Source organism: Furipterus horrens, unplaced genomic scaffold (genome assembly GCF_987537825.1).
Source record: "Furipterus horrens unplaced genomic scaffold, mFurHor1.1.pri manual_scaffold_17, whole genome shotgun sequence".
NCBI lineage: Eukaryota > Metazoa > Chordata > Mammalia > Chiroptera > Furipteridae > Furipterus > Furipterus horrens.
In genome coordinates this window covers 93,313,204-93,340,136 of record NW_028327187.1, presented here as the reverse complement: position 1 = coordinate 93,340,136, position 26,933 = coordinate 93,313,204, and the positions used below count along the sequence as shown (strand labels likewise).

At 38.5% G+C, this 26,933-nt stretch overlaps 1 protein-coding gene across 2 annotated transcripts in view; it reads left to right on the top strand.

The window, feature by feature from the left end:
• SYTL5 (synaptotagmin like 5) overlaps positions 1-26,349 on the top strand; it is a 114,072-nt gene extending 87,723 nt beyond the window's left edge. Inside the window, exons 9-17 of one of the 2 annotated variants that reach the window (XM_090263928.1) lie at positions 75-167; positions 758-823; positions 3,531-3,709; positions 5,579-5,678; positions 9,290-9,451; positions 18,499-18,607; positions 19,504-19,636; positions 23,373-23,581; positions 24,607-26,349. In XM_090263928.1, coding sequence (XP_090120054.1) covers positions 75-167; positions 758-823; positions 3,531-3,709; positions 5,579-5,678; positions 9,290-9,451; positions 18,499-18,607; positions 19,504-19,636; positions 23,373-23,581; positions 24,607-24,749 — 1,194 coding nt within the window. In that variant the 3' untranslated portion in view covers positions 24,750-26,349. The remainder of the gene's footprint in view (positions 1-74; positions 168-757; positions 824-3,530; positions 3,710-5,578; positions 5,679-9,289; positions 9,452-18,498; positions 18,608-19,503; positions 19,637-23,372; positions 23,582-24,606) is intronic. The other variant, XM_090263929.1, reaches the window with a different exon arrangement.
• Positions 26,350-26,933: the final 584 nt, after the last annotated feature.

Genomic DNA, 26,933 nt, shown 5'->3' with positions numbered 1-26,933 from the left:
AGAAAGTGTTTTTAGAAGTGAAAACACTTTCTAGGAAAGCAGTAAGTCAAATCACTATTTTCCTCCTTCTTTAGGACTCCTTGGAAGAGACTGAAGAAGGTATTGATGACTTAGTGTCCTCCAGGTTTTCTGCAAACACCAACAGCCTAGGAAGTGGCCTGTCAACAGTAAGCAGTTATCTAGCATGCACCAGAAATTTCTTCTTTCTCTCGTTGATTTTCTGTGCATTTCCGAAGGCGATAGGAGTGTCTTGCAGACAATGTGTGTGATAGTGATAGTCTCCTGCTTGCCCTTTATCCACAGAGTACTTTTTGGTCTAATTTTGGGTGGGCTTTTCCTAAGGCTCCTGATTGCGTCCCTGTCCTTCCTTAGTCCTCACACAGGTTTAAAACCTCTTCAATCCATAATTCAGGCTCTTATCAAGTCAAGCCTATACATTATCTCAATTCTCTGCTGATACATTTCTCTGCCAGCATGCTCTCAATTGTCCAGCACACTGCTGTCAGTCATTCCCCTAAAACATATACCCAATCAGGCTTCTCTCCTACTTAAATACTGTCTATAACTTGCAACTACCAACAAAATAAAGACCCTTCTTCCTTTAGTGTTCAAGGTTTTCCTTAAGAAGTAGCCTTCAGGAACTTCTGAGACATTGTACCCATCTATGTGCCTGTAAGTCTTTTCCTTTGCTTTTCTAATTTCTGTCTGTTGCTCTAATGCCCTTTTTCCTTTTGACCTTTGGAAAACTTCCTTAAAGGATTCTCAAGCAGGATCTGACAGGAGGTGGACCTACCTAAATGTGCCTGATGCTGACTCAGACACTGTGAGTTTTCCGTCTTTTCTTTTCCTTCACATATTTCATGGTATGGGAAATCTGATTAGGTAGGCAATTTTTCTAGTATTTATCTTTTTCTTACTTGTGTTCAGTTAACCAAAGGTTTTCATTTAAAAGGTAAATAACATTATCAAAATCCAAGTATTCCCCCAAAAGAAGATTCATGAAATATTAGAATATGAGTACCAGTCAAAAAACACATGGTCCAAAATTATTTACCATTAACAAGATACTTTTAGAATTAATGTCTCTATTTTAAATCACAGCATTGGCCTGGTTAAGAGCATGAAATTGGTTAGTAGAAAAATTGCCTTAACAGCCTAAATTTCTCTCAAGATTCAGCATTTGTGGGCTCTTAAATTTTCTTCCATCTGTAGGGGTCCCCTGCTTATAGAGTAGCTTCTTTAAATAGCAGCTACAGAGAGATGTGGTGAGTCACAATTTAGTGATACAAGGAGGTACTCTGAAGTATGGTAGGGAAGTATTCAGACTAAAAATCTGGATGTCTTGCTGTATTTCAGCATGCTAACAATTTCTGTGAGCCAGAATTTTCTCATAAATAACATGAGGAGGTTGGGCCTATTTTTGAAGGGCTCAACACTCAAAGCATTGGTTCATGGACCAGCAACATTGCATTACCTGGAACAGAGACTCTAAAACTTTGTCAGTTCAGTGAGTCCCTAGTATCTCAGTGACACTTTCATAGCACTCCTAGACCAAAATTAATACCTGACTAGCCAATTTATTAATTATTTAGGTCAAAAAATTAATAAATACTGGTATTCTAACAACTTAGTAGCTATTTGAAAAATAATGCACACAAATTGAAACATGATATTTTATTCCATTTTTAAATAGCCCCTAATACTTACTAATGGGATGTATGTATCTGTTTGGCACTACCTGACTTCTCAAATCTTGAAATCTGATTGGACAACACCACTTTAATTTCTTGCTCTACCTTGATTTTTGTGCAATTCTTGTTTTTGTCACAGCAACTGTAAAAAACTCAACTTCACACAGATAGGACTTCATTGAAAAGAATAAAATGTGATTTAATGTTGACACTATGTACTACTGTTAGTAGCTTGTATGCTATCTGATAGATATTGCTGTGTTTCTCTTGAAATTTTAAAATGTGTGTGGTGCCCCTGTGAGTTTGCTGTGGTGCTGTGGGATGCTTGTACACGCGGTTTGGAAACTATGGACCTAGTAGTTTGTTAGAAAAGCAAATTCTTGAATCCCACCTGAGATAGAATAGATCTGAATACTTGTTATAGTAGATTCCCAAGTGATTTATAGGCAATTAAAGTTTGACAAGCATTGCTCAAAGCATGGTAACTCTGATACTTTATTTTAGGAATAGGAAAGACAAACTAGGTCACTCACTGGCTCTCTTTAAGTTATACTTTCCAAGTATAGCCCTCCCTTGGTATCCATGCCATGTGGAACCTGTGGATATGGTGGGCTGAAAATAATTATGACATCCTTGGTTTGTTCTTGCCCTTGACTTAAGCTTAGAAGTGATACTAGCCATTACCCACATCCTGTTCTTTGATTAGTCTCTACTAATCAAAAGAATTTAATGACTTTTGTTTTACACACACACACATACATATATGCATATATATGTATACAAAAACATACACACAGGATGGGGCAAAAGTGTATTTAAACTTGTGAGTATGTGAAACACAGAGTTTATCCTTTTATTATATTTTATTATTGTATTATTTTCCATGTGAACAACTGTAAACCTACTTTTGCCTCACTGTATATATATGAAAAATTGGAAAGTCGAAGTTCTCTGCATTTACCATAGTCCTTACTTCCCAGTGTTTACAGACAAGACTTTTGAGACTATTGGATCAGTCATGAAAGCCTTTCAGGTGGTCTTTTGTGACAATCATGTTGCTAAGATACAGAGTTTGTGCTTCTAGCACTAAAGGCTAATTTTGTTACATTTGATTGAAAATATGCCTCTTGTCATTAGTGACTCATCAAAAATTCAGTTATTCTGGTAGATTTGAACTTTTTAAAACATTTTATTTATTGGTAGATTTGTTATTTATTGTTTAGTGTTCTATTTTGTGTGTTTCTATTTTATAGAGATTTAGGAAGCTGTGGTCTTACATTACTTAAGTGGCCACACAGCTGCTTTGGGGTGCCCTTGTTCAAGCTGCAGTTATGGTTTTCCAGAGACTAATGGGATGCTCTCTGGAGGTGTCCTAGAGAGAAACTTGTGGCTCCTGCTAGCACCAAATATAAAATGAGCTTTTATTTATCCTGACTAATGCATTCTAAACCTTGAAGTAGATTGACCTTGAACATCCCAGTGAAAAAGGAGAAAGCTACAGGGATTTGGAGAGGGGATTAAGTTGGAAATGCCTCAGTGACTGTATTCATTTAAAAAATGAATAAACAAAGGCTATTCACTAAGGCAAAAGGACATACCTTCTCCTCTCAGCAATTCTCCTTTCCTTGCTAATGGTCCTAGATCTTGTTGTCCTTTCCCAGGCTTGAATTTTATACACCAGAAATACAAGCAAAATAAGTGATGTTTGTTTTCTTCCCTTTCCCTAGATTTCCCTGCTGATTATAAAGAACAAGAATTATAATTGAATAAAGGAGGTAGTGTCTGTGAAGAGATCATTAGTGTAACACTGGATACCTCTTTTTATATTATTTATTCCAGACCAGCCTTAACAGCATGATGAGTGTTTACAGTGAAACAGGAGACTATGGCAACGTGAAGGTCAGCGGTGAAATCCTTCTCCATATCAGCTACTGCTACAAAACTGGTGGGCTCTACATTTTTGTCAAGAATTGCAGAAATCTGGCCATAGGAGATGAAAAGAAACAGAGGACAGATGCGTAAGCACATAGCAAATTCCTCGGTTTATTTCAGTTGCTGAATTTTTTTGTCAGTATGTGTGTTTCTTTTTGAGAAGATTCTTAGCATTCAGAGGAGCTTGATGATCACTTTCCTCCTGTGCTACCCTTCTAAATATTCTCTGAAGTGCATGTATAATGGTTGTGTCTGTTGTTTATGGAGAGGCAGCTCTTTGAGGTAGAAGGCTGACATGTTGCCACATCCGAGGATGTATAAGTTAATTTTTTTTTTGTTCTGGGAAACCCTCCAAGAACAAGAAAATTACCAAGCTATTAGTACAACTGTACAACTCAAAAGGGCAATTTTGAGACGAGCAGGATTCCAAGGATCAGCCTGGGAGGGCAGGTGTGGACCACAGCACTTTGGAGGGGAGCTGGATTTAAAAATGTGTGAGGGGTTCCGAATACCACTGCCAGGTTTGCTGATTCACCAGGAGGACCCACAGGACTCCACATGTACTCATAATCAGCAAAGGGAAGAGGCGTATGTGACGAAGTTTTGAAGAATCCAGGCTTAAGCTTTCAAACTTGTTCTCTCCCATTGGAGTCACACAGGATGCACTTAATTCCTCTAGCAACGGGTTGTGACAACACTTGTGCAATGTCGTCTGCCAGGAAAGCTCATTTAAAGACTCAACTAGTCACATACCAAAATTCCAATCTCCCAGAAAGAAAGCAGATGTGCAGCATAAACCATATTGTTTTTACAAATAGTTTAATCACAGTGACTAGACTATATCTGTTCTGGGAATGATAATAATCCTCCTAAAATCCAAGTGCCCAGATGCCAGCCAAGGATGAACCTTGTAAGCAGGCATTTCTAAGGATAGCACTCTCAGGCCATCTATATGACCCCTTTTCTATATACAATACTAGATGACCTAGGTTCGATAAACAACTCAGCAAAGCTTTTTCCAAGTATCTTAAGATAGACAAATGAATAGATTTTGAGTATAGATTGGTTCATCTATTTCTTTGGCTAAATATCAAAGGGCTTTGGGACAAATATAATAATTTAGACTAGCGTGGAAAGGGGCTGTCTAAAGCCCCAATAGATGTGCTTCAAGACTCTGATAGAATATTGTACATCTTATACATTTCTGAGTCTGCCATGATGCCCCTGCTCCAGGAGGCACCTGGGATAGTTAAAGTCAAAGTGTTGGGTAGAATTGCTATTGTGTTTTAGGTTATTTTCTATTTCTTCTTCTTTTTTCATTTATTTTATTGTTGTTCAATTACAGTAGTCCCAGTTTTACCCCCACTCCTCTTCCCTGCCCCCCCACTCACTGGTCCCACAGTCAATCCCTATCCTTTTTCACCATTTTCCTTCATTTACCCATTACCATTGACTCCACTCATCAGAAGTCCTGACATTTGAAGAGAGCAGAATATAACCCCATAATGCTTTACAAGATGAATTATCATAATAATAGGTTATATTTCTTCTTGAGTTGTATGTCAACTCCTTGTATGTATCAACTGATTTAATTCTGACAATGTCATAAACTAGATACTATTATCGTTCCAGTTTTACAGATGAGGAAACTGAAGTGCAGGGAGCATGAGTAAGTTCTTGAATTCACTAAAACGACTTAGACAGGGAGTGATTCAAACCCAGTTGGCATGACTCCAGAGCCCATACTCCTTATCACCACTCTTTCCTGCTTCTTTTTTATTGAAGGCTCAGAGTTGTCTTTAAGGTATTCTGTTATGTAGACTTTATTCTTTTCAGTTCTGTTTCTTTTGTTTATTGGCCTATTCCCTTTATCTCTTTTATTCACTAAATTTCCTGACTATTTATTAGAAAGTAGAAGTTTCCCAATAATTACTTTCATATTTTATCATCTACAGTTATGTCAAGTCATACCTTCTTCCTGACAAGTCTAGAAATAATAAGCGCAAGACCAAAATCAGAACAGGCACCAATCCAGAATTCAATGAAACACTAAAGGTAAATAAATAGTCTCTCATAGTAACTCAAGTGGTACTGTTCACAACGTCATTGGTTTAGAAATAACTACAGAGAATGTGCATGTCAAGGCTTATGTGTATTTTAGTAAAATGTAGTTTAAATAAATTAATATAATACTCGACTTTCATAACAGTTTTTGGTAAAGAAAAAATGTAAACCACTCTCACTCTGTTTAATTCTCTACTGCTGCTAAAGTTGCACCTTAAGTAGAGATGATCCAGCGAAATTACATATGAGCTGGCACAGCTTGTCCCAAAAATATGTATTTCCCTTAGGAAAACTGGTCCTGTAAAAGAAAGTTTGTCACTTTTGACACTGCCTTAGTAGGTCACTTTGTACACACTCATTATTCTGCTAACATAGCATGAATATGTGCTGTTTCTTGTTAGGGTTTTGGAATTTGTCTAAATTTAGGCATGTAGTTAATGAACAGGAGAGATGCAGAGTTAGGTTTGATAAATATCAGAGAACATGGCCTGGATAAGATATGACCCATGCCTCAATCCTTGAGAAATTCTTTTTCCCCATGGGCTGTCAGGTAACAACACCTTCTCTCTGAACCAATCTAGCCTGGCATGAAAGATCCAGGGAGACTGGAATGTAGATATTATTGCCAGTCACAGGAAAATTTATGCATCTTGTGCCCAGAGTGATGGATTCAAAGTCCATCATAGCAGGAAGTTGCTGAGTGGGGGCATGTGTCAGTGGGGTCATATGTGGGAGCAGGAGCCAATATCAAGACAAATCAAAATGAGAATGATTGGTATAGGCCGAGGGTGAATCCAGTGCTCATAATAGCATAACAGAGCTGAGCCCACATAAAACAGATAAACAGAGTACCATGGCAAATTCAGGAATCTGAGAGACAAGGTTAATTATGCCAGGAACAGCAAGGAACAAGTATAGATGCAAATACAAGACCAGAAATCAGTCAGTCTGAAGCATGTCCTAGGTTGTAATTGCATAAAACAAACAGAAGGGAACTTCCAGCTAAGATGGAGGCCCAGACAGATAAGCTTCATCTCCCTCCACAACTAAGAAGGAATACAACTACCTCAAAACTAGAGACAACCAGAAGGTCCAGAAAATCGAGCTGCATGGAAGCCCAACAAACAAAGATATAAAGAAGAAATACTCATCCAGACAGGTAGGAGGGATGGAGCCGGGGTGGAGATGATGCAATGTGGTGGTGGCAGCAGCAGCAGCAGGCTGGCAGATAGCGCAGTCACGTGTTTTAAAAAGTCAGGAGGGACACCTGGGGAGTGCTCTCAGCATCAGACCAGACTACACAGCTCACAGTTCAAGCATGGGGCAAATCAAGCCTCATTGCTTCTGAACATGCAAACCAGTGGGGGTTGGGTTGGAGGAAGAAACTGCTGGTCTCTCAGCAGTTTAAAGGACCTCCATTGTCCTAGAACATCTGCAGACCCACCCACTCTGGGAACAACGGCCAGGGCAACAGCTAGAGAGGTGCTAGTCCCATATGGAAGTGGAAAAAAATGCCTGGAAAAGGGGGGAGTGCTCAGCAAGTGGCATTGTTCCCTCTCAGACCGCTCCCCCACATACAGCGCCACAACATGGTGAAACGGGCCACCCATACTGACAATTACCTAAGGCTCCACCCCTTATAATGTAACAGGTGCAACAGCTCTACCTAAGACACAGAGGCAAACAAGCACAGGAGTCTGTCAAGATAAAGAAACAGAAAGGAATGGCCCAAAAGAGGGAACGAATTGAGGTTCCAGTGGGAGAATTAAGCGACTAGCAGGTAGCTAACCTAACAGACACAGAATTCAAAACACTGGTGATAAAGATGCTCACAGGCTTGACAGATATGCTTAAGTACAGCAAGCACATAAGGGAAGAAGTAAAGGCTATGCTAAATGAAACTAATGAAAATCCACACAAAACCAACAGTGAAGGGAAGGAAACCAGGGTTCAAATCAATGATTCGGAGCATAGGGAAGAAAAAAACATTCAACCAGTAGAGAATGAGGAAACAAGAATTGAAAAAAATGAGGAGAGGCTTAGGAACTTCTGGGACAAATTTAAACGTGCTAACATCCAAACCACAGGGGTGCCAGAAGGAGAAGAGGAGAGCAAGAAACTGAAAACTTACGTGAAAAAATAATGAAGGAAAACTTACAAAATTTGGCAAAGGAAATAGACATACAAGTCCAGGAAGCACAGAGAGTCCCAAATGAGCTAGACCCAATGAGGTCCACACCAAGACACATCATAATTAAAATGCCAAAGGTTATAGATAAAGAGAGAATCTTAAAAGCAGCAAGAGAAAAGTAGAGAGTTACCTACAAAGAGGTGCCTATAAGATTATCAGCTGATTTCTCAAAAGAAACTTTGCAGGCAAGAAGGGACTGGCAAGAAGTATTCGAAATAATGAAAAGCAAGAACCTACAGCCAAGATTTCTCTATCAAGAAAAGCTATCATTTATAATGAAAGAGCAAATGAAGTGCTTTCCAGACAAATTCAAGCTAAAGAGGTTCATCATAACCAAGGCATTATTATATGAATGTCAAAGGGACTTACTTAAGAAAAAGAAGATCAAAACTATGAACATTAAAATGACAACAAACTCACAACTATAAACAACTGAATTTAAAAAATGAAAAAAAAAAATCCAACTAAGCAAACCAGAATAGGAACAGAATCATAGTTATGGGAATCATTTGGAAGGTTTTCAGCTGGGAGGGGGAAGGGGGAGAAATGGGGAAATGGCACAGGGATTAAGAAGCATAATTGGTTGGTACCTAGTAGATGGGGGAAAGTTAAGAATAATATAGGGAAGGGTGAAGCCAAAGAACTTATATTCACAACCCATGGACATGAACTAAGGGGGGTGGGATTTCTGGAGGGAAGAGGGGTACTGGGCAGAGGGGAGCAAAGGGAAAAAAATTGGGACTACTGTAACAACATAATCAATAAAATATACTGAAAAAATATTTTAAAATAGAAGGTTTGAGGGTGTGTGGGTACATGGCCCTGGATAACATTCTGCTGTAAGTGGAAAAGCTACCAGAGCAATACTTTTTTTCTATTCTTTCCATATTTATATTATATATATTTATATTTTCATCCCTGCCCTTAGGCTAGACTTTATGAAGTCTGGTATTTGAAATTGTCTCACTATCAATAGTTATTTGTATTTGGGAATTCTCATTACGAATAAAATAAAACAGAATTTGAAGAATTGATATATTAAATCTCAAGCTTACAAAGTAAAAGTTGAAAAAAATAATTAGACAAATGAAAACCAAGTAAAACTGGTAAGGGGACAAACTTCATCTCTTACCACTTTGCATACAATATTTGAAGGTTATTGACTCCCTCCTAAATATTTTGTTGGTACATCTTTCAGTGCTAGGTCTAACACAAATGATTTTATGGAATAGAACCTCAGTTGTAGCAGAAACAAAGAAAAACAAAGCCTTTTTTTGTTGTTGTTGTTGTTAGGTTTGTTCATATTACTAATGCATCTGATCTGAAAAATGGTGGAAGTAAATTTTTAACCTGTCCTAAAACTGGGCAGAGACTTCCATGTGGAATGTGATGCTGTCAATTTCATTTGCAGTACACCATCAGCCATACCCAGCTGGAAACAAGAACACTGCAGCTCTCAGTTTGGCATTATGATCGATTTGGTCATAATAGCTTTCTCGGGGAGGTGGAGATTCCTTTTGACTCATGGAACTTTGAAAATCCAAGTGATGAGTGGTTTGTGCTTCAGCCCAAGGTAAGAAATGCTTCCAGATTAGTCAGACAGTGATGCAGTGAGTCAAGCTGTAAGTCAAATTGATGTCATTGGCCTAAAGAATCTGATGACTTCAAATTTTCTCAGGATAATCTGAAAGATTAGTACAGCTAATTTTAGAATAATATAACAAATGTAAATCTATTCTTTTGGAAATCTTTAATACAGATTGGCTGTATAATGCCAACTAGATAATATATATTATCAATATGATTTACTAAAAATGTGTTCATCATTTAGAAATCTCTATGGATAAACAAAATGAATACATGATATGAACCTATTAGAGAGAAAAGGCATTCATTTTCACATAGGTTAAAACAAATCCATAGAGTAAGATCAGTCTCAAAATATTCTCTCTGTTCCTTATTCTCTACAATTCAGACTTAAGCAGGCATGGTCTTGACATGGCTCACATGAGGAAATGACCAATAGCTAATGTATCTGATTTCCTACTTTCCTACTTTGGAGATTTACAACTCAGGTCTTGAGTTAGTCAGAAAAACAATCTCAAGGCTGGTTCTAGAAATTGACCGTATAGTATGTTTTACAACACAGTGATAGTACCCTGGATTCACTCGATACAGCCAGAGTCTTTCTACATGTACAATGATAAGTTAAGAGTGAGGTGAAAAAAGATCAAATTTACATAACCAAAATTTTTTCTTTATATAGAGATGAAAAAGAAATCATGATCATGAAGATAATGAATTCGAACTTCATGGTTTCAATCCTGGCAGCTTCATAACTGTCTGTTTGTCCATGGGTAAATTCCTTAACATCCCAGGCTTTGGTATTCTCATTTGTGATAGAATAATTGAATATAGCTTATAGGGATGCTGTGAGGCTTGATACACATTTTATGTGATGCTCACAGTATTGTGTCAGGCACATTGTAAGCTCTCAATAGATACTAGGTAATATTTATGTTAAATCACAGTCTTTGTATTTCAATTGACAGAAACCCCAGCTCATACTGCTAAAAAGGTAAGAAGAAATTATTGGCCAGTGATTATAAAGCATGGCTTGATCCAGATGCTTAGGTCTTATCAAGGCACTGGAATCTCTTGATCTCTTTTCTCTGTATTGGCTTCATTTTTGGACTTCGTGCAGTGTTCGCCTCCCTCACTAGCTCCAGGTATCCTCCCTTCGTACACTCCAACAACTTCAAGCCTCCCATCCTTGCACCACACTTTTCAGGAGAAGAGAGCATTCCTCTTCCTCCAACAGTCCAACCAATACCCTGAGTCTGGTTCTTCTAATCCTAATTATATTATTTGCTCATCCTGAGCTGACACTGTGGCTAAGGAAGTGAGCTACATTGACTGGCTTAAGACAATCAGAATATGCCCTGGTCCTAAAGGCAGTATTACCCCAAAGGAAATCCAGGTACAGTAGTACTAAATTAAGAGTGAGTGGATGCTAGACAGGAAAAAAAAAAAACACAAAGGTTGGGCATTATCAACAACAAAAATTGTCGATCATCATCAATAGCAGCATTGTTCACATCTAGTCATTACAACATCCATTGTGATCTAAGTTCTCATTATCCTCATTTTATATGAGCAGTCTGAGACTCAGAAATTATATATAATTTTCTAGTGGGATTTTATAAGTGTTAGTCTCAAACATAGTGTAAATAACTAATGGACAAATCTTTAGGAGATGTAATTGGGCTGAGGGTAAAATTGACAAAAAGTATAATAAAAATATTTAAACATAAAATAACTGCAAACCCATGACTAACATAAATATGATAGAGATATAACATACAATAATAACAACAAATAAATCCACAGTAGCATAATGTTCTTATGACATTAATTATGGAAAATATTTGGCCATTACAACACTACGTCTCTTGGAATTGGATGAAAAGCTTCATCATAAAGGATAGCACATAATTAAATCCTATCAGTTCATTCTTATGTGTATGGGTGAGCATCATGGAATCATAGTAGAAAATGTCTAAGACATCATATGATGCGTGACACAGATGAAGGATGAGTAGCATGCATTTTAGTACATGAAATTAATTTCTCTGCCATAAATTCAACATTAAAGCACATTGGGGCTCTTTGGAAACCAGCTTAGAGTGTTTCCAGTCAGTTTCTTGGAAATGGTTGCAGTGGGATATCTAAGCCCTCCCTGGCCTCTCCCAGGCCTCCTCTATACTCAGGTACCAACAACTTTTCCCCATAATCACCTTCATGTTGTCATTGAGTGCTTTCACTTTCTATTATTGTACAAGAGAAGCATCTCTCTGAGCCTGCTTAAGGTAGGAAAGTTCTGATTGTGTTTAATGTCTGTGGAATGCAGTTGGTTTTCTGCCTAATGACCTTGGATTCCTTTCACCAAGTGTGTTGGGGGTTTTGCTTCCAACAGCCTCTGCCTGAGACTTTTTAGAAGGCTGTCTTCGGGCTACTATATCTTTTTTCCACATGGGCAGAGAGCCAGAGGTTCTTAGGAGATAATGGATCCCCTGCCACAAGGCAACTCTTAGCCAACACTTGATAGGTTAGGTGTGGGAAGGGGTCTGAAAGCTCAATTCCCTTGCTGAGTGAGGGAAAAACTCCGAGGCACTACTTATACTCCAGAGCTTCCCTGCTGGATCGATCTGTGCCCTTGCCTGACTCCCTTCTCTTCCCCAACCTGTTTCTCCCACCCCTTCACTAGTCTGTCCTAGAAGGACTTTCTTAGTCACTTGCATATAAGAATCCTCATCTAAAAGTTCACTTCTGGGGAACCCAAAATTAAGTTAGTGTCTCTAATCCATGTCATATTTCTCTTCCAAGCTTCCTCTGACACATATGGAGGGAAGGCTGCAGGTTTGGACTTAGCTTATCTACCATGCCTTCCAAAAATAAAGGGGAGAGAACCCATGCAAAAATCTCTGTAGGCTGCCTCCCACTTCATTAGTGGCTCATTCTCAGGCTGAGGTGGACTCTGTGTGATGGTTGCTTATCAGAAGTCTCACTTCATTCTCAGTAATTTTGATGCAGTAGTCACTTCATCCGCTGCAGCTACTATATGAGCAGCCCCAGAGACTTGATGTTTGTTGTAGATTATCCAGCTGAGGAGAAGTTTCAGCTATAGGAACCAATTTTCTTAGTAATAGAGGATCAAAAGTAATAGTCCCCAAGCTTTTGGAAATGCAGATATGTTTTTACAGTGGGAATACTGGAAAGACATAGTCCCTTATTTCTTATCGCCTATGTTAGTAGAAGTCCCTTGATACTTAACTTTGTTTTAGCTAAATCTTATAGCACTAAGCCAGTCAGGAGGCTGATACAGACCCAGAAAGAACTGAAGATGCCAAACATACTGTAAAGTAGTTTGACAGCATAATTTCCTGCATGACATGGACTTGCTTAATAGCTATAACTCATTATTTTTCTGAAAGTCATATGAGATAGTTAGATAAGAAGGGCTTGTTAGTATGAATTGTCATTCATGCATTCCCAGAAGATACTATTATAAAAACAAGGACCTTCGAAAATCAACAGCAAGCTTAAGTGGTTTTCCAAAGAAAATTTCTTTGTTCTGCCTTCAGAGAATAAATGTAAGTTCCTGTGGAAGTATTACCTAGCAAAAAGGTTGTCTCTATTGGGCAGTTTTGGCAGATGTTTGTTTATAATTTATTATCCCATCTTAGAACTATAAATGCATGGGAATTCTGCTTCCTACTCTGATGGAAAGTGGCTCTCTCTTCAAAAAGCAGAAGATAGTGGGCATTATCTGATTATGTCACACCCCTGCTCAAAGACCTGACTGCTTTTAATGTGACTTGAATAAATCCTAATCCTCACCCTGGCACTCAGTGCTCCCTTGATATGGCCCAGCTTTCTGTAGCAAAAGAGGATGTTGGTACTCTTTTCATATGCCCATTTTCATGCACATATGGCTATCCATGGCTTTCACTCCCACGAGCCAATACCTGCCAATCTTTGTAGGAGAAGAGCCCTCAGGCTCCTGGAGTGGTTTTGGTATTGGGCATGAAAAGCCTGAGTATTTAGTTTTCTTGGGGTTGACGGCAGAAGGAACATAAACACTTTCACTCCTTTGCCTCTTACGGGGCCAGCTCTGAGGTGTGATCCTACTTGTTTTCATATCTCCCCTGCAGGACTGAGCAGAAGTTACTCTTCATGAAACTTGGCCTAATACTACAACTTTGTGAGCCTCTCTTCACTTTCTGATCCCAATTCTCCACTACCCTTCCTAATAAAACATTATAACATAAGTTCATATCTTAGGGTCTTCTGGAGAACCCAGAGTAGATGACTTGTTTCCATCTTCCTTGCAACCACCTTCCTGTACACACACTTCTAACCACACCAGATTTTCTACTAGTTCTTATGCACATTTAACATAGTACCCACTGTATTTTGCACATACTGCTTTCTTGAACAGAACTAACTTTCTTCCCACTCCATATTCATCTAACATCATCTCTCTTATTCTTTGAGGACCAAACAAAGGCTACCTCTTTATCCCAATCTGGATTACTCTCTTTATTCCCACAGTAGCTTCTTTGTATTTAGTTGGGACAACTTTCATTGTTTGTGTGACATTGAGCTCGTTTTGTAGTAGAAGCCTAGGAGAAGACTCCCAGTAGTCAGGATCAATTAATAAAGAAAGTCACATAAATCACACACATGCAAACATACACACCCCAATACATTTACTAAATGTTTATTTTAACTTAAATAAATGTGCATTCATTTTCAAGTTTTGTAATATAGGGACAATTCATTTTATATGAGTATGGTTTCAGTAATTAAAATTCTGTCATATCTCCTGGCATAAATTCTACCCCTAATGCATCATCATCAACAGTTTCTAGTTTGAATTCCTCCACAGGGAAACAAGAATTTAAGAATACTCTGAAAGTAAGCCAAATAGAAAATATTTCTAAATAGTCATGTTTTATAAAAATCTTTTATAGCTTCAAGCCCAAATATAATCCAGCAGCAAATTTATTTTTAAATCTTTAGTTTTTCTAAAGTAGACAACTTAATTTTTATAGTAACAGCTATCTTTTTGTGTTCTTTGATTTATGCAATATTAAATTATACAATTAGAACCACAAAGATATCTACCTGGGATAAAGAGCTTGGGAGACTGAAGAAGTTGACTCTTAGTGGGCAATGCAGTTCAACTGATGTGAGCAGACATGCATGGCCTTTGTAGAGAGGAACCTTCTCTTCATCGGGAATGGATAGCGTTAATTAATCTGATGAATCAGTTAAATAAGGGCAGAATAATAGAACTTCTACTTCCTATATATGTCCTGGATAGACTGAAAACTCATTGAAAGCAGGGTCTGTGTCTTGGCGTCTCCACAGCACTTGGCAAAAAGCCTTAAAAGAATTACTACAAGAAGGCATTTCATATGTGTTAGTTGCATTGAATTCTGCTATTTTCGTCTGAACAGGAGTTGGCTGGTGGTATACAAGGAGAGGATGGTGCCTTGGAATTTCCTTGCAAGAGTACCAAAAATGTCCCCCAAGCATTAGATATCTGCAGGGTGCAAGATGACTCCCTCTTTTGATTTTCTTTTGTATGTGATTATGATGCTACAAGACTTCATGTTTATTGTTTTCTTGCACAAGATTTGAACACTGTATTTATCTAAAGTCACCAGCATATTTTAATTTAAGCTAAAAGCCAATGGAACATTAATAAATCCCAATAATGCATGTTTTGATCCCTACTAATACACTATATATTAGTATGTAACACCTGCACATCTCACTTTCCAGCCACATATTTTCGTACCCAAAGAGCTCTACCAAAGGCAAATAACAGCCTGCTCCCAGCTGTATAAAAAAACTAACCTAAACCTTAGTGGCATGAAACAATAATTTATTATCACTCATTTTTGTGTGGGGTAACTTGGCTCAGCTATGTAGTTCTCATTTAAGGTCTTTCAGGTCATTGCAGCCAGATGGAAGAGTGAGGCTGGTTATCTTAAGGATTTCCTGGGCTGATTGTTCAAGTTGACTGTCTCACACATGATGTTGGCTGCCAGCTGGGAACTCAGCCCTAACGATAGGTGCACCTACATTTGGCTTGGGCCTCTATCATGGGTTCCCAGAAATAACACCCCAAGAATACCCATTCCAGGACAGAAACTAGAAGCTGTTAATCTTAAGGCCCAGACCTAGAAACTGGCACATTGTCACTTCTGCCATAATCTACCAATCACAGCAATCACAGATCCCATTCAGATCCAAAGAGAGAGGACAAACACCCTATCTCTCATTGGCTAAATTATCAGAACAAAGTAGTAACCCCTTTAATCTGCCACAATATCCATTATATATTTTTAATGTATTTAATTGATTATACTGCTACAATAGTTCCAATTTTCTCCCCTTTACTCCCCTCCACCCAGCATCTCCCTCCCCCAGCAACCCCCCCCCAAGTCCATACCCATGGTTCGTATATACAAGCTTTCCCGCTTCACCCTTTCATATATTCTTCTTCTTATTCTCTTTTTTTTAGTAAATATGTGATTAATTAATTATTTTAACAATAAAAAATAACTATCCCTCCCTCTCAGATATTAAGACCCTTTGTAATCTTGTAAAGGACAATGGGCAAAGGTCTCAAGCTCCTCTAGCTGCTTCAAGCTGGACATGATTGTCGTCCTACCTACCCTTGGGTCCAGAAATCCCTAATAAGAGTGGGGGTGTGGAGGGGAGGGTGGCCTTCCCACATGGGGAAAGATTGTGCAGGCTCCAGGTCAGTTGGCTGTCACCGGACAATGGCGTGCTTGGTTTACCAGGCTGGCATTCTTGTTGTGTTCTGGGGGCAACAGATTTGGCGAAAAGGGTTAAAAGGCATCATTCAATCCTTAACTACTAGATGACAAAAGGCAGAGATTAATTTTTCAATGTTCCACATTAGGGGAAAAAAAAGAAAAAAAGGGCTTCTTTTGAGGAAGGTGTGCTAGGCACATCTCACCTGTCCAAAACCCTTTTGCCCAGTATACTTAGTTTAGGCTGAGGGAAATAGTTTAGGTTTCTCCCCTCTCAGACCTCTGGGCCCTTTCTGTCCAAGCCATTACGATAGAAAAGGGAAACCAGTTTTAAAGTGAAGCCCACAGACCACCCCATTTTTCACCAACCCAGCCATTTAGTTCAGCTAAGCCGTTGAGTCTCAGGAGGCAGCGCTGCAGAGAGGATTAAGTGAGGCTTATACGTACAGACAATCACTCAGGTAATGCAGTCATAGGCTTATGCCCTTTATGACATTCACATAAACTAAAATTTACTAAAACTTCAAAACAACAAGAGAAGTCCTTTTATGAGGCACTTGATCTAAAATAATCAAATTAAATATTAGGTGGAGAATCTATTTCACCATCTAATCTCATTGTTGTCCCTGGTAAGATGGTTGGATAAAATACATAAATGATTGTCCAACTTACTAATAAGTTTTACCACCACCAAGAGGAAAGACAGTCAGAGAAGGATTCCTTTCAGTCTTTTTTTGCTGAGGCTTGAACAGCTTCTGGCTTTGCTGTGAATTTTGGGGTTTCTGAATTCTTTCAGTCTGCCCTCTCTCAGAAGAGAGCAGATCTCAACTCTTGACTCCGTACTCAGGACAGGATTTTGAAGGAAGATCTTTAGAACTTATATTACTTTTCTTATCCTACTTATGAAAAATTAAAGTTCAGCTGACTGAGTGGCAAGTGGGAGGCCTCCAGAAAAAAAAGGCTCTGGGTTCCTGTTTAATTCTTTAATTTAAACGTTTGGTTTTGGGATGCTTGTAGATCAACATGAAATTATAATAAATAATGCAGAGAGATCCTATATAACCATTACCTAGTTTTCCCCAATATTACAGTCAAGATACTGACATTGATATAATCTACCAATTTTATTCAGATTTCCTCAGTTTTCATTTGTGTGTGTTTGTGTATTTAGTTCTATGCAATTTTATCACATGTGTAGCTTTGTGTATCCACCACCACAGCCAAGAATACAGAACAGTTCCATCATCACAAAAATCCCTCATGTTCTTTTATAACCACACCCACTTCCCTCCTGCCATGCCAATAGCTAACTCCTAGAAATCACTAATCAGTTCTCCATACCTATTAGTTTATCATTTTAAGAATGTCATATAAGTGGAATTATATAGTATGTATCCTTTTGAGACTGTCTTTTTAAACTCAGCATAATTTACTAGAGATGCAAGTTGTTGTGTATATCACTAGTCATTCTTTTTATTGCTAAGTAGTATTATCTGATATGGATATATCACAGTTTATTTGGCCATTCACCTGTTGAAGGACATCTAGGTTGTTTCCAGTGTGTTACTATTACAAATAAAGATGACACAAATATTTGTGTATAGATTTTTATGTGGACATAATCTTTTATCTCTCTGGGATAAATGCCTAAGAGTGCAATTGCTAGGTTATATGTTAAGTTTTAAACTGCTAAACTGTTTTCCAAAGTGGCTATACCATTTTACATTTCCACCAACAACATTTGAGTGAACCATTTTTTCCACAATGAACTTGAATGATGTGAATTATAATTTGTGGCAGGCAGTCTGATGTAAATTAAACATTACTGACACTTTCCCATTCTTAGTCAGTTAGAAAAGCATTGAGACATCAAAGACAGACAGGAAGAACTACGTTATGAGGCTATTTTCAGTAGCATCTTTATCCCTTCCTCATACTCCAAACCATAGTATATGCACGTTCAGTGATGGTCTAGTCTCCAGTGCATCAAAGGCACTCAGTATCTATTGACTGACCAAATGTGTGTTAAACATCCTCTCTCAAATTCTTCTTACTTTAATGTTAAAAGTTATATGCAAATACCTTCATAGAGTTTCCAGGCTCTCTTTTGTCATACCTAAGACATCTCTTAAACCAATAAGTGCTAACAAGGTTGAATGGGAATGGATTGTCCCATTTAAGCCACCAAGTTAATGTACAAACATGGGCTACAAAATAACACAACAAGCATTCTCACATTTTCTTTTACATGTCTTCCCTTGGCCAGGTAGAATTATCTGCTGACATTGGCCTTCAATACAAAGGAGAGCTGACAGTTGTTTTACGTTACATTCCCCCAGATGAGAACCTGATGTTTCCACCAGGGCAACTTCAAGGTAGAGTAAAAATCAATGACTTTGATCAAGAATATTCTGTTCTAGAAGGGTGAATAAGGCTCAGAAATTGTTAGGACTCATTACTTTTGCATTACACATATGAAAAGTAGAGGGTTAGGTGTCATTGACTTTCAAGGAGTTGAGGAGTATATACTATATATGAGGAAAGAAGTTGGATTCTAAATCCATACTTAGAAATCGGTCTTAATGGTGAGATTTGTTTCCCTGGAAGTGCCAGAGATACAGGATCTTCCCCGGTGTAGAGGGGAGGTATAGCTAGCTGCTGTATGGATTTATGACATTCACAACTACTCAGTGAGTCTTGAGGAAGAATTTGATCTAGAACATAGAATGTAAAGAAAAAATCCAGATGTAGTCAACTTGTAAATCTCTCCTGCTTTTATCATTCCATCAACACCTACAGGCATTCCCCTGTGTGTTTCCATTCACTATAACCCTCTTCATTGTGACCTTGTGCAAGTAACTTACTATCTCTTGGCCTCAGTTCCTTACTTCATAAGGATATTGCAAGGATTAATTAGGTTCATTCCAATGTGGCCCAAGCAACTGTCAGAGTCTTTTCCTTTTTATTCCTTTATACCCTGTGAAAAATATATACATTATAGGGGAATACTCAAAGTTTTAATTTAATTTGTTAATTTTTTCCCTCAACAAACACAAATGAAAGACCTATCTAGAAGGAATCCAATGGGGTAAAACACATTTAAATAATACATGAAAAAATATACAATAATATTAAGACCTGATTCAACCAGCAAATGAAATAAATCTTAGTAGTTTTTGTAAATTTTGAACTAGAATTCATGATCTATCTCCCTCCTCCTTCCCCCCTCTCTTTCTCTCCTTCTCCTCTTTCATTTTGATGACTTCTGCAGGAAAGAAGACCTTTAAAAGGGGAAAGAAGGAGTCACCTATAAACTCTGGAGGAATACTAGAAGTGTTCATCAAAGAGGCAAAGAATTTGACAGCGGTGAAATCAGGAGGCACTTCTGATAGCTTTGTGAAGGGGTAATTTTGTTTTAGTTCATTTTAAATGATACTTAATAGGATATGAAAGGACCTGTGATCCACGAGACTTATTCAAAATGTATTAAGAAAGAGCTACCCTTGAATGGTGGCTTTTCCATCGAAAACAATGTAAGTATAGAGAGAATGTTTTTTCTAGCTTTCAGCCTGCTTTCAGCATATTTCAGGATCTCCCATTACTCTCACTTTCATGACTGGAAAATTTTCCTGCACAACTTATTTTTTGGAGGAGAAAGAATGATGTTCTCTGTGTAATATATTTTTATTGTGCTTTGTTATCATTTGGTGCTGGAAATATGCAATAACAACAAAAAATACTTGATACTTGAGATTTTGCTCTCTTGGGGGAAATATTGAAAAGTGGATCTGTCAGAGCATTCTCCCTAGAGTTACCCACTGGGGAATGCTTTAGGGGAGGTCTGGGACTGCCTGCTGGGAATTTGTGCCCACTTTATGGAGCACAGGACATTTTCTTGAGGAAATATAGCCTTTTAAATGGACTTTCTTGCCCATTCTAGGCAGCCCAAACAATGGATATCTCTTGATTTCCATTTGAGATTTTCTCCTATAATTAGAGGAACTAGTATTGGGAGTGTATTTTTTATACATTCAAGCAAACACATAAATATGCATGTAGCAAGCACTAAGTACTGCAGTTTGAGGAATAAGACATGGTCCCTGATCTCACAGAGTGCCAAAAACACGAGGCCGAACAGAGTCCCATGAGGTTAATCCTTTGAGTCAGATGGAAGTATTGTTCCTCTCCCCAATCCTTCTTTGAAAAGTATAATTTTCCCCACAAGGAAATGAGTCAAGCTTTTACTCTCATGTGTTCTAACTTTGATAAGGCCAATAATAAGGAGAAGCAGGTGTCTTGACACTTTTCCACTGGTATGTATGTCTGAATCCTGGTCCATCTGTTCTTCATTCTTTTTCATAGTAGTGAGATACTTTATTTGGATCCTGACATTACAATTTGCCTCACCAGTCCCACCATCAAGTTTAGGCTTTTTCCTGCTCACTGTCTAGTGGGATGAGGGGATGGCTCCCTGTCTATGCCTCATTATGGCCTTACAAGGGTGACTTAACATTGCCTCTAATAGTTTCCACGTTATTATGTCACACATGTATGAAATAGAGATAACAAACAACAGTATCCTTCTATATTTTTTTTAAGTGAGTAACTTTCTAGTACATTCTTTCCCTAGTTACACTTCAACATTGAGATGACTTAAAGGGACCTCAGAGTTTTATAAAAGAGCATGAGAGAGCAAGAATAGACCCTCATATAAAGTATAATATTATAAAATGTATTAGTTAATATTAGCTCTGTCTGTGACTCAGCATAACAGTGGCTTAGACAAAATAAAAGTTTTTTTTTTCTTTCATGTAAGCAAAGATTAAAGGTAAGGTATCTAGGGCAGGTGTGGAAGCATCATGATGATCAGAGATGGAAGTTTCTTCTATCTGGCTATGGTGTTCACCTCATGGGACAAGAGAGTCAAATTCTCTTTGGCAAGACACTTCCCAGAAGTTCATACAAAATTACTTCTAGTATCCTATTGGCCAGAACTTAGTCACATAAGTACTAGTTGTAAAGGAGGCTGTGGAATGTAGTGTTTATTCTGGGCAATCTTGTGCCTATCTAAAAAAAAAAAATGGAGGTCTTTTTTAAAGAGAAGAATAAGGAGAGGATGAATATTGGGAGACAAGTAGTCTCTGCTTCGTATGTGAAATGAAATCTCAAGTATAGCAATGTGTCCTCTTTATTGTGAGGTCATTTGTTTTGTGGTATTTTCCAAGTTTGTTTGATGTACTAATTTCATACCCATATGTCTTCTTCCCTAAAGCCTGCTCCCTGATTCATCAGGTACCTAGACCTTCATTCTCTCCTATAGTCAAAAACAGGGTTTTGATCATAGTAGAGAAGGCTTGGGGTAAAGGTGTTTTGTTTGAGAAGAGTCCAGGAAGCACCAATGAGAGAGTAGAGAAAATGAGATGGAAAAGAGGGAAGGAAGCTTGCAAAAGTATGTTATAGGAAGTTTACTATTGTGGGCCATTAGGGCTCAATTCCAATGGGGAAAGCAACAAGGAACTCGAGAATGTACTTTAGAATTGTCCCTTCAAAAGACAGGGAAGCTCATCCACCAATTTCCAAAGCTCATTGGTTTAAGTTCACTCTTAGAGACATTAAATCCCTACTAATCCCAGAACTCCCTGCACATAAGCTGAGTCAGCTCACACAGCTTGAGAAAGTCCTTAACTGGAAAATCCAAGACACACAGGTTCTTGAGATTGGAAGCTGTCAGCTTGCTGGCTTCAAGCCAACTCACAGGTAGGCCAAAGATGATAAGAGGCAGGACATTAAACAGTGTACAGTATTCCCTCACTTAACGTGGGTATTACATTCTAGACTCCCCCGCAATAGGTGAAAGTCCACGAAGTAGGAACCTTACATTTATTTAGTATATATGTCCCTGGCTGGTTTGGCTCAGTGGATTGAGCGTCGGCCTGCGAGCTAAGTGTCGCTGGTTCGATCTTCCAGTCAGGGCACACCAGAGAAGGAAAACTCTGACTCCAAAAAACCTCCGCTGCCTTGCGGCATACCTCTTCAGGGGAAAGGCTAAGGGAGTAAACCCCGACAGAAAATCCGGAGCCGGAGTCCCTAAGGCGGTTTGACGTTGTAGCCAACACCGGCAACTCCTGCGGCGCACCTGAAGCCAAGCTGTATTTGACTCTGTCTTTCCCTTGGACCCTTCAGCTGCGAAGAGAGGGGGGGTCTGCTGCATGGGCAACAGCAGACCCTCCATATCACCCTGCCCAGGCTCTGTAGCTTCAGCTTCACTGGAGAGGACACTCCAGCGTCATCGCAAGATGTCGATTCAACACGGGAGGAGACAGATACCGTGTCACTCCCGAGTCGGACTGCACAGCCATTCTCGGCGGTGCAGATGGACTCTTAAGAAGCTACACCATCGTCTCTCGAGACGGACGGCTGCCGAATATATATATATATATATATATATATATATATATATATATATATATATATATATATATATATGGCTTTATAAATCCTTCCCACATACTTATAAACTGTTCCCAGTTCCTTATTAACATTTCCACTCCCTTATTAACCTTTTCCACACTTTTAAAAACACTACTTATGTTCTTAAACATATTCTACACTCTTAAACCTACGTAACTTTAACAACATACATATACAGTACTGAAAAGTCCCGTGATATAGTGAAAAATCTGCGATAAGTAATTAAATATAATATTTTTTAAAATCCCATGATATAGTGAGGCCACAATAAGTGAACCGCGATATAGAGACGGACTACTGTATACTACAGGAAGCATTTCATTTTAAGATGAAGGACAGAACAAAATAGGATTAGGAAAGAGTATGGGAATTTTACTATTGGCTCCCTTAAAATAAATAGTAAACCATCCCACATGTAAATCCAGATATATGCATGAAAGAACCTGGGAGAGAGAAAATCCAATACATCTCTCTCTCTCTCTCTCTCTCTCTCTCTCTCTCTCTATCTCCCCCCCCTCCCTCTTTCTCTCTCTCTCTCTCTCTCTGTCTCTCTCTCATACACACACACACACACACACACCAAGAATTATGGGAAATTGAAATATTACTCAAGAATGCCATTTTCTGCCTACTTTCTCACTGATGGCTTGATTGCATTTTCTCCTGCAGCTATCTGCTCCCTGATGATATCAAAGCCACCAAGCACAAAACTCTGGTAATAAAAAAGAGTGTTAATCCTCAGTGGAATCACACTTTCTTGTTCAGTGGCCTGCATCCCCAGGATATAAAGAATGTTTGCCTAGAACTTACCATCTGGGACAAGGAGGCCTTTTCCAGCAACATCTTTCTGGGAGGAGTTCGTTTGAATTCTGGAAGCGGTGAGGGACTTGAGTACCCTGAGACGGTCTGTGACTGGGCATGGGGCTTGGGAGTGGTTCCTGAAGGTATGATATGTAGTAGATATAAATGTAGTTTCACTTTAGCTGACTCCTGAAATTTCCACAAATGCTCTATGCCTTCAACCAAGGACCTGTTCATTTTTAAAATAAAAATACTACTACAGAAGTTTGTATCCTTCAACTACAAGTTTGGGATATATAATTTTATATTCATTCTTTTCACAAAATATCATCTACACTTTAGTATAAGTAAATTCCAACTGCTTTCTTGGACCTTGCTTTGGGTTTTTCTCAGGAGATGATTACCATAAAACACAGGATTCTGGTAGGGGAGAGAAAGTCTTCCAAGACCAACTTTATTTTATCCTCTTCTCATTTCTGTCCAGAATTTGCATCCATTACTCACACTAGTTGAAAGGAAATAATGTTCATGTTTTTCAAACATGGAAACACACCATGCATGCCACAACGAAAAAATTATAGTAGTGGAGCACATACAGCCCCCCAAACTCTTATTATCCCATTGTTTGAGCCAGATGTTCTGCATGTACTGTAGTCACATTCCTGTTGAGAATGACCCCACCCCTATGATGCTCTACTTATTTATAAATGAAGAAGAGCCAAGAATATCTATACCGCTAAAATGAAAACTCCCCAGGTTAGAGAACTGGCCTTGTTAGAAAGGAAGAGCCACAGAGCCCAGTTCAGCCCATTATTCTGTCATATTAACTTGGTCCAAATGAACCAGCTCTCTGTTAAACTACCAAAGTAGGGAAGAAATGGGCCACGAGGGCCATCTTGATTGTTTCTCATCACCTAGGCAGAGGAGAGTAGTGCAGCCTGCAAAAGATGTATTTTATTCGAACACCACTCACTAGACCTATTGTATGGGAGAACAAGCCAGTGAAGGGTTCTATGGTCAAAAGGCCCCCTCAGAGGTTAATAGGTGTCTTCCAGAAAACCCAAACATTTCATTTGTGAAGTGTTATCTTTCCCTTCTTTAGGTGTGAGCCATGGGAAGAATGTGGATTGGATGGACTCTCAAGGAGAAGAACAACGCCTTTGGCAGAAGATGGCCGACAATCCTGGGACTCCCGTAGAGGGTATACTCATGCTCCGTTCCAGCATGGGGAAGCGCCGGCTATGAAGATACCATTCTCCAGCATGAGGCCTCCTGGGACACTTTGGAAGGTGTTTCCTACCAGTGGCAGGCTTGGATCCTGGGATTCTTCTTCCTTGGCATTTCTCACCTGAGGGAATTAGGACATGAGAGGAAGTATGTCAGTGTAATGAACATTTAGGGTCATGCTGAAAGTCTTAAAAAGCATGTACCTCTATATGTCAATAGGCCAGAACCTTCTTGATTGGATGATAGAAAGTGTACCATCTTGTTCTGTCAACAAGCAAATTATGCAATGATTCATATGCTTTATACTCTAAGGGAAATGGCTGGTGCAAGCTTATTTGATGCTATAGTTGAGCTTGGAAATTCCAGAATTTTTCTATTCATTAGTTACTTTACTTTTCCTTGAATAGTTTGAGGGAAAAGGGTACCACTCAAAATGTAGATCACTTGAAGAGTAAGAAAAGGGATACTAACTACCCTTTCCTTATCCTTGGAATCTTCATGATCCAAAGAAGGCATATAGTCATGATTGCTGGTGCAAGGGGTTGACTCTGTTACTTTAGCAATCCTGTGGTTTACCCAGGTAAGTTTTCAACTTTTTATGTTATGAGTATATAATTTATAATCTAAATCAGCCACTTTGAGAGTGAAAGGAGCTAAATCATTATACCAGAACAAGAGATGTAAATCAGGATTGACCTGGGAAAATAGGGACATAGGATCACCCTGTTTATGACTTAATTGTTAGAGTGCTCTGTTGTACATTTTGAGCCTTGCTTGTGTCATGTCTATTGATACCCCATTGGTCAAAGGAAGTCACGTGGCCAAGCCCAAAATCAAGAGGCAGAGAAATATGTTTTTCTCACAATAAAGCCATGGCAAGAGTGAGAATCCAGGAAGGAATTAAGAATCATGGTCAATAGTTCAATCTACCATACTTTCTGTCACCTAGAATTCCAGATGATTAAGACACCAAACTTAGATGCAAAGGCAGTTAAAGCTGAAAAGGGCCTCAGATCTGGTTACTCATTTTGCAGATTCCAAATCTAAACACAGATAGATAAAGTGATTTCCCAAGACCACATGGAAGCTGTGACTCATAGGCCAGTGTTCTTTCCACTGAAGTCCTTAGCATGATCCTATTCTTATCATGGTGGACAGGAAGGCATAGATGAAAGAAGGTGGAGCAGAGTCTGACTATTTGACTATGAACAAACCTGACCTAGTCTTCTTCTGGAGTCATACTTTAGCCCCTCAGCTCATTTTTTTTACTTGAATTCGTATAACATCCTTAAAAGGAGAGAAACAGAATTTTAGTAGTAAGAAAACTAGAATCATCTTCAGGTTTATTCTAGCTCATTATTCCATATTGTAAATTTCTTCTTGAATTTTGAAAATGGATTAAAATATGCTTAGCATTATTCTTAGTAAGAGAATAAACAATCCATTTTAATATTATTCAAAAATAGACTAATTCTAGAAAATTTAAGTTAGTGGTCTAGTGTAGCTTAGTATATATGGTACATTAAAGAAAACACTTCACACCCATATCCCTATGTTGCCCTTCATAAAAACAGGAAACAAAAAATGTAACATCATTACTAGTTTCTATATTGGAAAAATAAAGAGTCATCAGACTTGGTATGATTCATTCTATCTTCCATGACATTTTCAGGGGAGGTTTGAGGGTGGTGATGGTGAAGTCTAGTGACATCTCTAAAGTACACAAAATGAAGTGGATTTATTCACTAGTAATGAAAGCAGCAAAGTAATAAGTTCCATAATTTATAACTGGAACTGAAGACAAACATGAACATTGTGGTCAGACCTTCACCACATTCAGAGCAAGTCTCTATGTCATTGTTTCATAAAAAACAACATCTAACTGAGCATTTCCATGATGCAAAACCCAGGTATGCAGAAGTCTATCAGAAATCTGTTGGTGTGGCTCTCAGAAATGAAAGGCAAATTGATCTTTGAGTCACTCATTTTTACTAAGAATGGTGTAGAACTACAAAGAACATTTTTAAATATTGGTAATAGATGTGAATGACATAAAATTTAAATTGTTCAAAACTGTGAAAAGTAAGGCTGCCTTCCTGCCCTTGCATACCAGAATATGTTGACAGCCTGTTTTTTGTTATTGTTGTTGTTGTTGTTGTTTCTTTGTTTTTTATTTTTTGTTTTTGTTTGCTTGTTTGTTTT